The following is a 15,878-nucleotide window of genomic DNA, read 5'->3' as shown; positions in this document are numbered from 1 at the left end:
TCATTCAGGGTGCTGTACATTCTGACCTCACTCAAGTGTCATCCCCTCACTGTCCACTGGGCAGCCCAACAAAATATTAGACAGCTCAAAGAGATTCAGTTGTTTCTTTAGTGGGGGATTCTTTATGGGGGGGGGATGATGCTGGGGATTGAACCCAGGCCTTGTGCACGCCGAGCACATATGGTACCACTCAGGCACAACCGCAGCCCATGGCATCCAAATTCTAATATCCAGTCAGCAACTCCTGATTTAATTCTTCCAGCCTCTGATATCTTTTCTCCTTGCTCACATGGTATTGATTACTGGGACAGCCAATGTGATAGCCTTCCCTGCTCTAATCTGACCTGCCCTCATCTACTCCCAAGCTATTCAACCCTGTAGGAGCTATTTTTTACCCATTTTACAGGTGAGGAAATGAGTCTCAGATAAGTTAAGCAAGCTGCCCTGAAATGCACAGCTTGAAAAAGATACAATCAGGGTTCTGGCTCAGGGCTGCTTGACTGAAGCTGTGCTCTTTCCCATTTACCCTTGGGATTTGAGCAGATGGCAGAGACAGGGTCCAGGGGAGTACGAGCTGGTCCTGCAGGAGGCCTGCAGAGTGTGTGCAGGTGGGTTACAGGTGGACTTGGAGGGGTTCTCACCTGCCCATCCGGCCCTGGCAGTGGCTGTCCAAAGTCCTGCCCACTGGCAAAGGCCTCCAGTACCGACAGGAGGTCCCTGTTGTAAATGGCTGCCTGGAGTTTCTGGGGCTCACATGCAGATCGGCGGGCAAACTTGTGTTCTACGTACTTGGCCACGATGTAGTCCCTTCGGGTGCTCCTACCAAGACAACCACGGTTCTCAGAGGAAGGGTGGTATCTGCCCAGCTGACCCTGCAGCTATCCCACGGAGGAGAGCGCCCCGTTCCCCGAAATCATGTCTTGCAGACTTCCAAATCTGAGGCTTTCCTCTCCCCCAAACTTCTGATCTTGGACACTTCGGAGACCCGGGACCTGGGAAGGCAGAATCCCTCTATCCCTGGAACCTCCGTACATGTCACTCTCGGCAGAGGGCTTAGTGCCACCGTGAGAGGGCAGCTGGGCCTCCATGATCTCATTGAAGCGCGTGTTTCCGATGTTCAAGGCCAGCTGGAGACACAGGAAAGTGTGCGTGTGGGTAAAGCCAGGTGGTTAGGGACACGCTCAAGGGAAAGCTGAGTTTCCCGGAAGTCGCATCCCTCGGTGGCCCTCTCCATCCAGGCCCCACCCTCGACCCTACAAGCTCCAGAGGATCCAAAGCCCAAGCCAAGCCCCCAGGAAAAGCCACACCCCCAGCCCTGCCTCAGGTCCGGCGCTCCACCTGCTCTCACCAACAACTCGGAGGGGCCCAGCAGGTCCAAGGTGAGGGACTGCATGCGTGAGAAGCGTACGCCCAGCTCCCGGTGGACGCCGGAACACTGGATGCAGGTGAGCACGCCCAGGTTGGTGCTGAGCCACGTTGGGTCTGCAGAGGCCCACAGCTGCAGCGCGCAGGCGTGGCCCCTCCCCTCCCGCCGGGTCCCGCCCCACCACGGACCTGTAGCCCCGCAGTCGCAGCACTGGCGGTTGCCTGGCCTGCTCTTCACCTCTGCGATGAGCAGTTTCGTGAGGTCCTGGGGCTCCCCGTCCAGTCCAGGGCCTGTCCCGGATCCGGGGCCGCCACCAGGCTCACCGAGGAAAGCGCTGCTCAAGGCTTCATCCTTGCTGTTCTGCAGCACGGACACCCACCTGTGCAGACAGAGGGGGAGATGCTCTTGGCTGGGCACGGACAGGTTCCCAGCCCTGCCCGCGGCGCCTCGGGGCACTCACGCCTCACACTCGTGCTCGTCCTCCGCCTGGAAGTGGTACGTCCTGTTGTCTGCGAGAGAGAAGAGGGCATCAGGCCACTTTAAACCACTGCATCCAGACGGGCTTCTGACCCTGTCGCAGGTCAGGGCACAGCGCCCTGCCCAGGAAGGGCATCCCCTGAACCTGCTGTCACAACCCCACAGGTCCCTTAGCCTCCTGCTCTCCCTGCTTCTCTCTTCCCCCAAAGTCAAGCCCGAACCGACTCCCAGGCTCTACTCATACTGCCCCAAGGAGTGCGGTTCAGACCTTCAAGAGGCCTTGTCTCCCACTACTCCTGCGTGAAACTTCCACTCTGGCCAAACTGGCAGGACACACTTGCCCACTCCCGTGCCTTTCGTCATGCCAACCTGTCTCCTGAACTGCCCCTCATCTCTACATTCTTGGGGTCCTTCAAAGCTGAACTTCTCTAAGCAGCCCCTCCTGACTCCCCACAGCAGAGCGGGCTTTCTCTGTGGCTCTTTGTACCTCTGTTCTGGACACACCACTCGACAGACCTGGGTCCCTCCTCACATCCCTGAGGGAGAGCCTCCCAAAGGGCAAGATCTAGGTCTTGACTCAGCCTCACAGAAAGCCTGGCGACAAAGGCTCCAGAGGATAAGAAGTGAAAACTTTAAAGGATTAATAATGTAAAAGCCAGATTACCCCAAACCATTGAAATATACTTTATATAATAATAACACATAATGTGGAAAGTAGGTGCAGTTTAATGTTCACTGCGAGGGGAGGTGGAGCTTTTAAAATGAGTCCAGGCCCTGCAGAGTCACAGGCCTGCAGTTGCACCTATCTGATACTGGGTGGAACTGGAAACAGACCCCTAAACTGTAGCCTCTGGGGAATGGACAGTGCTCTTGGGGACCCTGGGCAGCTGTGGGGACTGGGCAGGAACCACTCACGGGTCACTAGGTCGAAGCATTTCTTCTCCTCCGAGTTTGGCCTCACTTGGCATGTGAACAGAGTCAGCTTCACTGGGGGCCGGTTTATCTGGGGGAATTTGGGGTGAGGGAGGTACGCATGTTACCTTTGGACCTCCCAAACACTCCAGGCCTCTATTTCCCAATATGTTACATGGGTATAATAATCCTGTCCCAGTTTATATTGCTCTCTTCCAGCACCTCAAGGACTAGGGGCTCTGGATCCCACCCTTCCTCCCTCAAGGGTCTCCAGTGCCCTGGATCCAAGTTTGGGGGGCCAGTCTTGGATGGAGGACTTGACGTCTATCTGCTCAGAACAACAGGAGAGGCCTCACCATGCTGTGTGAGATGGTCAGGCAGCCATACTTGACCCCACACTTCCTTTTCTGCCAGACTCTTCGAATCCTAAGGCCCAGAGAGATGGAAATGTAGTGACCTAGAGCTCATCCCTAACTCCCCAATGAAGAACAGAGTTCTGGCCCCACCTCTGTGACCTCTGGCCACTTCTCTTCAACTCCTCCGTCCTTAGTCCCTGAACCCCCTCATTCTATGGGACCCCTTCTGACAGAGACATGGTCCTTCCCTCAGGAAGTTCCCAGTGTGATGGAGAAACAGCCCCACTCTCTGGGAACCTTTATTCTAAAGGGGATGATGTGACTTTATTCCCCTGAGACCTATCCTGAGGGAGGAGACTCTGTTTGGAACATTAGGGAGATCCCAGTCTGAGAGGAGGAACAGGCTCTTAACCACAACAGATAAATTACAGTTAAACAAAACAAGATAAATATTGAGGACCCCCCCCAAATAAAAGCAAATCCATGAATCAGTGCTGCTTAACACTTCTCTCATAAGAGTTAAATATTCAGCTGGGTGTGATGGCGCACACCTGTAATCCTAGCACTCCGGGACAATGAGGCAGGAGGATTGAAAGTTTGAGCCCTGTGCAGACAATTTAGGGACTTAGTGAGACCCTACCTCAGAAATTTTTTTAAAAACCCAGTTTGGGGGGCTGGGGATGTAGCTCAGTAGCACAGCACCTGCCTGGCAAGCGTGAGGCCCTGAGTTCGATTCCTGGTACCAAAAAAAAGAAAAAACAAAACCAGTCTGGGGATATAGCTCAGTGTGAAAGCCCTGGGTTCAATTCCCAGTACCACAATAAAAAATAAATAGTTGAATATTCATCATCTTCCTCTTCAAAGTTATTCTCTCTAAAACACTGATCAGTAAGTACAAACATGACTATATCTCACAAGGGCCTGTTATGGTTTAGATCTAAAACCTTCTCCAAAAGTCTCATGTATGCAGAGGTGGGGCTTGAGGGTAGCGACTGGATCACAAGGGCTCGATAACTTTGTCAGTGCATGAATCCACTGATAAGATCATAATCTGATGGCATTATGGGGAGATAATGGAAACTCAGGAGATGGGACCTAGTTGAAGGGAGTGGGTCATGGGGGTGTGGCCTTCCAGACTCTATCTGGTCCCTGGCCCCTTTCCCCTTCCACTTCCTGGCTTCCCTGAGATGAGCGGCTTTGTTCCACTATGCCCTTCCTTTGTGTTTGCTGTCTTACCTCAGGTCCACAGGCATGGAACCAGTAGACTATGGACTGAAACCAGTGAAACTCTGAACCAAATCTTTCCTCCTTTCAGTTGTTTTTCTCAGGTATTTGGGCACAGCAATGAAGAGCTAACAGCCGCCTTTTTCAGATTTCCTTTTTTTTTTCCACCAGGGAGCAGGACACAGTTGACATTTTCATTTCAAGGTATTTGGTATACATGGCTGGTGAGGGTCAGGGTGTAGTAAACACTCAGTAACTCTTAGCTGCTGCTACACTTGAAGAACAACCGGTAACCTTTAGCAGAACTTCACATACCACTCCACACCAGAGTGGAGGGTCCTGGAACCTTCAGGGTCTACATAAAGGTTAAAAATGGTCCCTCTGGGCAGCTTCCCTGACCCTGTCATTTTCTAGCTGTGTACTTTAGGCAAGTTGACTAAGTTCTCAGAGTTACTCACCCATCACTTTTCTTGTACAGAAAGCCCACTTTCTCTGTCCCAAACTGCTTGTTGCCTTGGTGCTGGTGGATGCTGTAGCCGGCCCCAGAGTTCTTCCGCCTCAGGTGTTCCTGCCCTCAGACATACAAAGGAGGCTGGGCTGAGAAGGAGAGCCTCATGCTGGGGGCCTCTCTCTCTCTCCCTTCTCCATGGTGGCCCCGGGGAGGGAATCGTCTTGGGAAGATTCAGGCCTCACCTCTCTGCTTTCAAGCTGCAGCGACCCTCGCAGGGAGTCCCGGAGCTGGGTCAGCTTCTGTAGCTCCTCCTCCTGGGCTTGATGCAGCTACCGACAGAAGACGGGACCCCATGGCCAGCCAGCAGATGTGCCAGGGCACTGCCTGACTCCATGGGCAGGAGGGCTCTCCCACACCCACAGATCTTCCCGAAGGACAGGGGCCTGAGCACATGCCCAAGGGCGAGTCCCGACTTACTGCATGGACTGAGGCTGCCAGCTTCTCGATGAAGGGAGACAGGCTCTGAGCTGCCTTCCAGCCATCTTGGAAAAAGCTAAGAGGGATCAGAAGCCAAAGGAGAATCCAGAGAGAGATGGAAATAAAGATGAAGCCATAAGTGTAGGGGAAGGTGCTCTAAGGACCACAGGGCACCCAGGAGCATATGCTCTGATGGGTACTCAGAGACAAGAGTGTCTGGGTTCAGTTCCCACTGACTAGCTGTGGAAGCTTGGTAAATGGGCCTCAGTTTCCTCATCTGTAAAGTGGGGATAATAACTTAGCTGCCACGGGGGGACTGAGGGAAATCATGCATATAAAGTTCTTAGTGTTTGACATATGGGCACTTGATAGAAACAACTGTGCAAGTGTTGTGGCTCTGCCAGCCCCTGGAGATCTGCCTTGTTCTGCCACCCTAAGGGTGCAAGGTAGGATGAGGAGATACCTACTTGTGCTGTGCATGGAAGAACTTGATGAGGCTCTGGAGGAAGTCGGGACCTTGCTTCATCTGACTCTCCCCAGCTTTGAGCAGGTACTAAAGGAGGGTGGGGCAAGACGTGTGATGTGATGAGAACGGAAGCTGGATTCAGGGGACAAGGCCATGGTCCCCCACCTCAGGCTAATTTTTTTTGGCTGTGACTGATCCTTGTTGACATCTCATAGGCCATGTGGCCAGGACCTGAACTGAGCTATGACTGGGCCCCTGGGGACTCAGGAAAGGCCGACAAGAAGACATACCCAGGACACACATCCTCACACAGGACACCTTACCTCACACATGTGCAGCTGGAAGATACGTCGCTCCCGCTGTGTGTCCTGGGCCACCTCCCCAGGAAGTCCTCCTGTCACCCTGGCCCGTTCCCGCTCCTTCTCCAGCCTGGCCCTGCATGGCAAGGGAGGAGAGGTCTGAGAAGCTCCCCCCAGCCCTTCTCCTATCCACCACCCTTCCATCCTCTTTGTGAAGGCTGCACAGTGTGGGGACCACGAGATATACATGATATATTCTCCTTGCCGGGGCAAACTTAGGGAGTCCACTGAGTGGTGGGGGAGATACTAAGTCACTGGAAAATGACAGGAGAGTAAAATGGGACCCATTCGCATCCAGGCTGTGATCTCTGTGCGGACTGGTGAAGCCGGAAGAGTTAGCTTGGAGGGGACCACAGTGGTGGAGGCCACAGCAGGGCAGGAAGACAAGGCCTTCGTCAGCCCAAGGTGGGAGGGACTAGGGACCATGCAGACAGGGGCAGGGCGAGGGAGGGGATGCTGGCTGGGTCACCAGGGGGCCAGACCCCTCCAGGCCTGGATCCAACCATGTGAAGCTCTTTAGTCTTTAGCCCTAGAACAACGGGAAGGGTTTGACGGTGGGACACATCAGGCTCTGATAAGGACCAAGTGGGACTTGTGTGACTAATTCTGATTAGCTGCAAAGGATTTAGGATTGTGTAGGTTAGAGGACTACAAAGTGGTTTCATTCTTCTGAGCCTGCAGAGTTTCCCATTTAAGCTTTTTTTTTTTTTTTTTTTTTTTGGTACCGGGGATCGAACACGAGACCTTGCACTTTCGAGGCAGGCGCCGGAACCACTGAGCTAAATCCCCGGCCCGCCATTTAAGCTTATAAAACCTTTGTTCTGGGCTGGGGGTATAGCCCAGTAGTAGCACATTTACCTAGCATCACAAGCCTTAGGTTCAATCCCCAGCACTGCAAAAAACAAACTTTTATTTTTTGGTTTTTTGTTAGCACTGGGATTGAAACCAGGGCCTAGGCACTGAGATATATCCTCAGCACTTATTTTACTTCGAGACAAAGGTCATGCTATGTTGCCCAGGCTGGGATCAAACTTTTGATCTTCCTAGTTGAGCCTCCTCAGTAGCTGCGATTACAAGAGTGTGTAAGGGCCGGGGATTTAGCTCAGTGCCACCAGGCCTGCCTCAAAAGTGCAAGGTCCTGAGTTCGATCCCCAGTACCAAAAAAAAGAATGAAAACAAGAGTGTGACATCACCCTGGCATTGTTCTTTCTTATTCACTCATTCACTCATTTTCCCTCTCTCTCTCCCTCTCCCCCTCCCCCCGCCTCTCTGTCTCCAGGGTCTTGCTGTGTAGTTCAGGATGGCTTGAACTCACTATGTAGCCAACTTTGGCCTCAAATTCAAAGTAATTCTCCTGCCTCAGCCTCCTAAGTACTGGGACTACAAGTATGCACCACTACACCTGGCTGTTCTTTTCTTTTTAGGTGGAGTAAGAAAATGCTTTCCATCCTTACAGTTAAAAGTAATCTGGCCCTTTCCCCCACAGATCTCAGGGGTTGGCTGTTTTCCCTCGTGGGGATGGATGGATTGGTGTGTAAGTGATTCCCAGAAATCTCATGCCCCTCAGGCCACCCACTGGCAGTCAGGAGAATATTTCCACATCTCAGGCTGGGCACATGGAACCACAAATCCCATGTAAAGGAGACACCTTGCTTAACACTCCTGCTCCCAAGGGGGCTGAAGCCCTGAGCAGGAACAACAGAGTGGGATCAATATTGGCTCTGTTTACTGGCAGCATTACTTCCATTCTCTGTTTCCTCATCTGCAAAATGGGGATCCTTATCTATATCCAAATGCGATACAGTGTACAAAAGACTTAGCACACAGAAGACATGTGGATACTACTCTAGGCCCTTTTCCTATCTGTAAACTGAGGAAATTATGAAGTCATCACTAGTTCAAGTCACACAGCTATGAAGTATGGAGTCAGGATTTGAACTCAGATCTGTGTGACACCAAAGCCTTAGGGGCAGCTCTGATAACCAACACTGTTCTCAGATGGGTTCCATCTCTCCTGCCCTGCCTGGATGCCACCATCTGATGACAATGGTCACACTGTGTCTTTCATAAGGACCATCTTGCTGATGATAAAGCTGAATCCCTGAGAAGGGAAATGACTTGCTCAAAATCACAATCTGGTCAGCAGAAATGCTAGGGGCAAGTGTATGGGCTTCTGCCTCTCAGGCCCATGTATGTTACTCGGGCCCAGTTCCGGCTCAGAGAGATCTAAAGCACTGGGTTGTGCTGATTTTATCTCCATACTAACCCTCCACGGTATCACTAGCCCTGTTTTACAGATAGGAAACAGACCTGTACCTGGAACAGCCTAGATAACCCTGGTCCCTGCACAGAGTGTGGCCAAATTTCTTAGCAGCTACAGGTGGAGAGGGGACCCTCTTCCTACCTGAGTGGCTGGGGGTGAGGCTCTGAAGGTATTTGACAGCTGCCACTAGTTCTTGGGCCCTTCCTGCTGCTGTGCAGGCTGGTTTGGTAAGAATGGTGGAATCACACCACAGCTTGCAGCTCACTGCCATGTGGGCTATACCTGGAGCCCCCATGAAAAGGAATGCACACAGTCACCTGTGTCAGGACATTGCTCAATTTGTGTTGCTCTGTGGCAGAAGAGGACTGGGTCCCAATCCAGGATCTGTCAGTATAGCTCACAAGATACCATTTAGTTGTGGGTCTTTTTCCCATCAACTAAATGGTGTCTTGTCCTTACTTTTTTTTTTTTAAAGATAGGGTCTCACCATGTAGTCCAGGCTATGTAGCCCAGGTTGCTGTGGAACTCACAATCCTCCTGCCTCAGTCTTCAACTGCTGGGATTAGAGGTATGTACCATTGCACCCAACTGGTGAAACTAAATTTAAAAGATTAAATGAAACTGTAGCTGGAGATGGTGGTGCGCGCCTATAATCCCAGCACTTAGAAGGCTCAGGCAAGAGGAGCACCACAAGTTCAAGGCCAGTATGGGATATACAGTGAGTTCAGGGCCAGCCTAGACTAAGCAAGATCCTGTCTCAATAAATGAATGAATGAATGAAATCTTACAAGAAAGTTCAGTATAGAAAACTAGTAATAGGGCTGGGGGTTTAGCTTAGTGGTTCCGGTGCCTTCCTCGAAAGCACATGGTCCCGAGTTGGATCCCCAGTACCAAAAAAAAAAAAAAGAAAGAAAAGAAAACTAGTAATAGCAGACCTGCCTAAGGAAGGGGCAGGGTAGAAATTATTCTTTTCATTTCCTAGGCAAGACCTTGAAAGGGGCTACAGAGCAAATCATAGACAAGGACAGCCTTTGTCTGCACCCCCTGTCTTTGGGCCTCCAAAGAGAACAGATGGCCATGCCCCATCATGGACAGGAAGAAGCCCCATAGGAAGGGCCATGCAGGACCCACAGCCTCCATCACAAGCTTAGCTCTCAGCTAGGATTGGTGATGTGAGCAGAGGGAGGAGGCATGCCCTTCCTTCAAACTTGGTAGGTGCTCATGACTTTGGAAGTTGGATGGGTCCTACAGAAGAAACTGTCAGTGGAAGCAAATATTTAGTTCCAAGGATTTGTTCCCAATGACAGGGGTGGATTAAATACATTACGCACATGCATATGATCATGCACACAATAGCACACCCTGCACCCACTTAAGTGACGTTTAAGAATATGTAATGATGCAGAAAAAATGGTCACAATGTGTTTTTGGATGAAAACAGAGATTATAAAACATTATGATAATTATAGTCTCAGTTTTGTAAGAATATTTCCATATATATATAAATATTGAACCAGGGATGTAGCTCAGTGGTGCCGCCTGCCTCACAAGCAGACGGTCCCGAGTTCAATCCCCAGTACCACACACAAAAAAAATTAATAGTTTTTGGAATCTAAGGATTTTTCCCTGCCTATAACAGAAGTATTAGATCTCTCCCATATCCTTTCCTAAGGACGATTAAATATTTCCATCTTTTACTTATCTATATTATATATATATATATATATATATATAAAATAAATACTACTTTGGAAAAAATGCAAGAGAAAACGAATTTTTATAAATGGTTGCCTGGGTATGATGGCACATGACTGTAATCCCAGCACTCAGGTGACTGAGGCAGGAAGATCGCTGTGAGTTCAAGGCCACCCTGGGCTACACAGTGAGTCCTGTCTGAAAAAAAAAAAAAGGTATAAAAAAAGAATAAATGGCAATCTGAGGTATAGGCCTGATGGGGTCCTGGCTAAGGGCTGGGGCTGGGCCCTGAACAGAGTTCTTAGAAGACAGAGCCTGAGGAAGAGTTTCTAAGAGGGAAGAGTTGGTCACTGGGTGCTTAAGCATCCTTCTGTCCCCCTGATGTCCCCAATGGCTAGTGGGAGAGCTGGAGTGTAGAGTGGTCCACACAGTAAGCCTGAGTATGGCACAAACTCCTTTTCTTCTTCTGTGTCAACTAAATGTTCATAGATACCACCTTGTTTTGAAAAACAAGGAGTCAGAAACACGAACCCCAACTCTCCCTCTGCCTGTGTGGGCTCAGCCAAGTGGCTTCACTATTGTGAAGTGGTCACCGCAGGCACTATCCAAGTTCCCTTCACCACAGCTTCCTTCCAGTGATCTCATGGCCTAGCCCCCAGAATATGGCCAGGCCTAGGTATAAAGCAGCCCTATATGTGCCTCCTGTGAATGAGCATGAGGTCCGTGCACTGTGGGTGTCATGTCCTGGCAGCACTTAGGATGGTTTCCATATCCGCCTCCTGCTATGACACAAATGCCTCCCTCCTGGACAAACCACTGGGCCATAGCCACTTACACTCTGGCTTCGTAGTCCTTCCACGCTTTCTCCAGCTGCTTTTTGGAGTCCTATCATTTAAAAGAGAGTAATTTGCCCAAAGGGAAGCTTGCACTCTGGAATAATCAGGACACTCTGCTACCTTTAGGGGGACCCTGCCCCTATGCTCCCCTCTACTGACTGCTCAGAGCTGTTCTCTAGCTAGCCCCTGCCCCACAGCTACCCAGACTGAAATCCTACCTCCCCCAAATAGACCCAACCAACCCCATTTCCCAGGGCTCAGCCCCTTCTCCACCTCCACCTTATCCTTTCCAGGGTTCCCTAGAATCAGTCAGGTTTGTGGGCCCTGGCCTGGGGAGAGGAGATCTCTGGGTTTTGCTCTGAGTCTTGTCACTCAGAAGACAGCGACAGACCTTGAGGATGAGGATGGGAAGATGAAGGACAACCTCTTTTCCTGACTTCATCCCACTATTTTCATTTGCCTGGAAGTGATCACCCTCTCACCAGGAATGGTTTAAGACAAGAAACCTTATGTACAGAGAGGTTGAGGAGTCTCCCCAAGGCTGCACAGCAAGCCAGTGAGACTTGGCTGATCCCTGGCCTGGGGTCATCCAGCTGGGCTGCTCACACTCTTTTTTTTTGGTACTGGGGATTGAACTCGGGTCCTTGTGCTTGCAAGGCAGGTGGCAGAACCACTGAGCTAAATCCCTGGCCCTGCTCACACCTTTCTGAACAGCTCTGGCTTCCACAGAGAAAAAGCTGCCTGTCTGGTTCCGGTAGTTCCCAGGCTAGTGTGCAGCCTAGGAAAGGGAAAGAGCCCTCCAGAGGGAGGACAGCTCCTCCCCTGGGCTTCCTGGGGCAACAGTGCCCAGGGAGATTAATCTGTCACTTTCTCTGAGCTCCACTCTGCCTTGATTAGGGCTGCCAGGTGCAGAGAGCAGCCAGATTCCCACCCCCAGCTCCTCCACCTACTAGCAATGGAAACCACAAGCAGCTCACCTTTCTCCTGGGGCCTGCAGATGGGGACCAGAGCACCTGCAGACCCAACCTCACAGGCCGTGAGCAGTAGGACAGCAGTATGGAGGGGCCGCTGGTCAGCACTCCATGATGGCCCCTCACTCGGCCTTGCCCTCAACCCAACCCTGCCTCCCGTGTCACCCCCCCCGCCTCTGCCCCCCATCCTGCAGAGACTCACCTGCCGCCCGTCCCTTAGCTGGCCCTTCATCAGACTGTCCAGTGGGAAAGAGACAATGTTGTTCAGGTTCTGAACCTGGAAAAAGGAGACCCCACCCCAGCCTTGTGTGACTGTTCAGCCCCAAGGGTCTCAGAGCACAGTGAAGCATCGAAAGGCAAAGGGGCACCATGAGGGTGTGGGAAGCAGGGAGAGAAAGAGATACAAGGCCATAATGGAGAGGGAGCAAGGAGGTGGCGGGGTGGCAGCCCTGACTGCCCTGGCCTCACCTCACTACTCCAGGACAGCCCTTATCCCTAGTCCCTTGGTCAGTCTCCCCTCTGCTCCTTACCAGGAGCCCCCTCAGTTCTCCTCTCTGACTCTCAGTGCAACTTGGCTAGTTCTGTGGCTCTTCCAATGGTAAGAGAAGCCCCTTCCTGTGGGGAACACACAGCAGCCAATCTGATCAGAACACCCGCCTCGGGGCTACAGTGATTGGGTCAGGCACAGACATGTGACCCAAGCCAGCCGATCAGGATCTTCTCTGGGATTTTCTCTCTTCAGTCATGGGGGAAAGACTGTCTTTCTGCTGGTGAGATGTGTTCCAGGGTGGCTGGTCTGTCTTCTCCACTGAGCAGAGACAGAGAAATTAAAAAAGAGACAGAGCCTAAAGCCAACTGTACCCCTGGCCTTCCTGTTACAGGGGCCAACAAATTCCCTTGCAAAAAATTAACCTATTTGGAGTTGAGTTTCTGTTTTTTGACAACCCAGAGAGGACTAATATTTCAATCCACCTTTCAAGACACACCTTAGGGCTCCCTTCCTCCAGGAAGCTCCTGCAGAGCACTGCTGCCTGATCTGTGCCCAGCATCCTTTCTTGAACATGGTTGCACTAGCCTGACACCACCCACTGGGCCTCAACTTTGTGCCACACTGCTGGTAAGGCTGATGTGACCCCACACCTCAGATCCTGTCTCCCCAAGAGACTGTGGCTCTCTGAGGCAGCACCTGACTCTTTCCTGTATAATTGGCTGCCAGGACAATGCCCACCAGAGAGCAGACCCTCAGAGCACACTAGTATCCCTGAAATGAGAGGAGGGCTGAAGGCAGAGGACACAGGTTCAGTTGACACCATGTTAGTCACCAGTTACTGAGTGCCTGCCAGGAGTGGGCCCTGGACTTGCTTCCTCATTACTACTCTAAGGTGGGTACCACTGTCACCCCAGTCTTACAGATGAGAGAGACCTGGAGTTCAGGCAAAGTGAGTGGTGTCACCTCCAGAGCAGTAGAGCAGGAACTCCAGGCCAGAGCTAGGCCCATAGGCAGTGCTTGGCCGCGAAACACACTGCCTTTCAGAGGTAATGTAGTCCCTGCAAGCCAGGCAGGACCCTGAGCAGGCCTGGAGTAAATGGCCAGTCCAGTGTCACACAGCCAAGGGGGCAGGAGAGGCTTTTCTGGGAGGCAGCACAGCCACGTGATACCCAGACACTATAGCCAGACAACCTGGGTTCAAACCCAGCAGAGGGCCTTGGGTATAAAACTGCCTGTGTTGCAGATTCCCAGGCTGTGAAATGGGGACAACAGTAGTACCAGCCCCAGAGCCATGTGCCATGATGAAACGAGTTCATATATGGGAAGTCCTGAGAACTGGCCCTGTCCATGGAAGGAGCTGGTATCATGGGGCAGCCCCAAGGTGGGGAATCAAAGGACCAGGGAGACAGTCACTCAGGAGGCTCTCAGGAGGGTACTAGAGGCCACCAGGCCATGTCATGTGTGGGGCTGACAGACTTGTGGAGTTGGGGGCAGTTGTAGGATTTGAAGTGAAGCAGACGCCATTGGGAAAGCAGAGGACAAAGAGGGGTGGGGAGAGGCAATGGTGAGACCTCCTCTGCTCCAGGATGAAGAAAGAGGAGAACAAAGAGGGAAGAGTTAGGCAAGAAGTCAGAAAAAGCAGGAGAATGCAAAAGATGGGTCAAAGCTGGAAAGAGATCCCAGGTCATGGGTCAGAGGTCAAGGGCAAATCCAAAAAGGGACAAAACTGACTTTCCTAGTCAAATTCTGAAGACCACTGGGTTTACCCTGAGCCTGGCCTGAGGGCTGGTGAGGAAGGGGCGGGGGCCTCACCAGGTTCTTGAAGAGCGCGGCCACCTCTCGGGTGAACACAGCCAAGTTCAGGAAGCCCGTGGACAGCTCGTGGCTGTTCTGGGACAGGTGACTGTTGCCCAAGGACTCCACAGCCTCTCGGTACTGCTCCTCATTGTCCACATGGCCTGCAGAGGTGGGAGGGGGCTCAGCATCTGCTCCAGGCTGGGTGGGTGCACCAAGCAACCTCACTCACCAAGGCCAGAGCTGTGGATCGCCCGCACTGCCTTCTTGATTCTCTGCAGGATAGCCTGGTCTCCTTCCAGGACCTGGAAGTGAGTGTAGACTGGAGTAAGGGTCAGAATCCTGAGCTGGTAGAGATGCCCAACTCCGAGATCCCACCCTCCAGATACACACAAAATCCTGCCATCCTCTGAACTCCACTCCTCCTCTATCCTATATCCCACTCTTCGACCCTCTTCCACTGACCACATAGAAGCCACAGACCAAGGAGACGATGGACTTTCTCCCCACCTCCAATGCCAGCCATGTAAATGTCTGATTCAAAGGCCTGTGGTCCAATGGGGTGACACAGACCTGGGTTTGAACCTCAGTTCAGTCTAGACAAAGCTTTTCACTTCTCTGAGCTTTAAGCACCTTCTCTGCAAAAAGGGGCTGATACAATGGGCTCACAAAGCTGCTGAAAGGATCCCTGATCTGATGAATGTGCACAAAAGGTATGGAGAAAGACCAGTGGAGGGAACATGGATGCCCTTGTGTTCCCAAAAGACACAGGTGGGGGACATTAGGCTCACTAAACAGCCATGTGAGGACAAAGAATAAGGGGCTGGGCACCCTAGTGGGTGGTGGGAGCTGGGGACATTGGGTACTTGGGTCTGTGATGGGGGCATCCCACTCCCACCAGGAGAACCGGTAGGAGTACAGCAGATAATCCCAGACCCAGAGGCATAGATAGGTGGAAAGGTTGGAAGATGTGAGTACAGCAGCCCAGGAGGGCTCAGCTCATCAGGAAACCTCTCCACTCCCTCCCTGCTTCAGGAGCTGCCCAGTGAACTTGGAAAGTACGGCATGTCAGAGCTAGAGGAGACGGGGCCACAGACAGGAAACTGAGGCTGACAAAGGAGGCTCTTGCCCAGAGTCTCACAGTTGGGTAGCAGCAGTGCTGGGTTCCCAAGGTACTAGCACAGGACCCCACCCACACGCCCCAGCCCTCACTGACTCTAGCCTCGGCTACTTCATCCAGTGGCTGAAACGAGGCCAGAGTTCAGTTTCTAAAGAGTTACTTTAATGTGACAAGAGGTAGTAAACACATTTGGGAGGCTAGCTCCAAAGAGTTCAAAGGGGTCTCACAGTGGGGTGAGCACAGGGCAGAGCCCAGAGGCCTCCGTGCATGCCGAGCTCTGGAGGAGGGGGAGGGGTGTCTGGTTTTGAGACCCAGCCTCACCACCCACATGCTCTGTGACCTTGAGCAGGTTCCCTGGGCTCTGAGCTTCCTGATGCGCTGTCTATAGGATATGGGGAACAATGCCTATCTCTTGGGGTGCTTGTGTGGATTCTCTGTATGAGATGATGCATGTAAAGGCTTGAGCTGATGCTGGGCACAGGTGTGTCCCCAGTGGACTGTGCCTATGACTGTCATCATCATCATCAGCTGCTGCTCCCAGGGAGGAAGGTCAGATTCCAGGCACTTTTCCTACATACTCCTGCCTGTCTATGGATTCCAGAGACTTTCAGATATGGGACC

At 51.9% G+C, this 15,878-nt stretch overlaps 1 protein-coding gene across 8 annotated transcripts in view; it reads right to left on the bottom strand.

The window, feature by feature from the left end:
- The window catches only part of Asap3 (ArfGAP with SH3 domain, ankyrin repeat and PH domain 3), a 41,473-nt gene that overhangs the window by 5,975 nt on the left and 19,620 nt on the right, over window positions 1-15,878 (bottom strand). For 6 of the 8 annotated variants that reach the window (XM_021263038.2, XM_021263040.2, XM_021263042.2 and 3 more), the window contains exons 2-17: window positions 14,370-14,442; window positions 14,156-14,301; window positions 12,056-12,130; window positions 10,882-10,931; window positions 6,053-6,164; window positions 5,731-5,816; window positions 5,264-5,339; window positions 5,029-5,115; window positions 4,794-4,903; window positions 3,112-3,181; window positions 2,759-2,846; window positions 1,827-1,875; window positions 1,555-1,745; window positions 1,349-1,482; window positions 1,033-1,127; window positions 642-819 (exon numbers count right to left, since the gene is read on the bottom strand). In XM_021263038.2, coding sequence (XP_021118697.2) covers window positions 642-819; window positions 1,033-1,127; window positions 1,349-1,482; window positions 1,555-1,745; window positions 1,827-1,875; window positions 2,759-2,846; window positions 3,112-3,181; window positions 4,794-4,903; window positions 5,029-5,115; window positions 5,264-5,339; window positions 5,731-5,816; window positions 6,053-6,164; window positions 10,882-10,931; window positions 12,056-12,130; window positions 14,156-14,301; window positions 14,370-14,442 — 1,620 coding nt within the window. Of the gene's footprint in view, window positions 1-641; window positions 820-1,032; window positions 1,128-1,348; window positions 1,483-1,554; window positions 1,746-1,826; window positions 1,876-2,758; window positions 2,847-3,111; window positions 3,182-4,793; window positions 4,904-5,028; window positions 5,116-5,263; window positions 5,340-5,730; window positions 5,817-6,052; window positions 6,165-10,881; window positions 10,932-12,055; window positions 12,131-12,383; window positions 12,522-14,155; window positions 14,302-14,369; window positions 14,443-15,878 lie in introns of those variants that run through there. The other 2 variants (XM_021263041.2, XM_021263044.2) reach the window with 2 other exon arrangements.

Source organism: Heterocephalus glaber, unplaced genomic scaffold, assembly GCF_053883595.1.
Source record: "Heterocephalus glaber isolate CG9 unplaced genomic scaffold, H.glaber_assembly_v1.0 deba00001452, whole genome shotgun sequence".
NCBI classification, from domain to species: Eukaryota; Metazoa; Chordata; class Mammalia; order Rodentia; family Bathyergidae; genus Heterocephalus; species Heterocephalus glaber.
The sequence above is the reverse complement of the archived record's forward strand: the minus strand, read 5'-3'. Positions and strand labels throughout refer to the sequence as shown.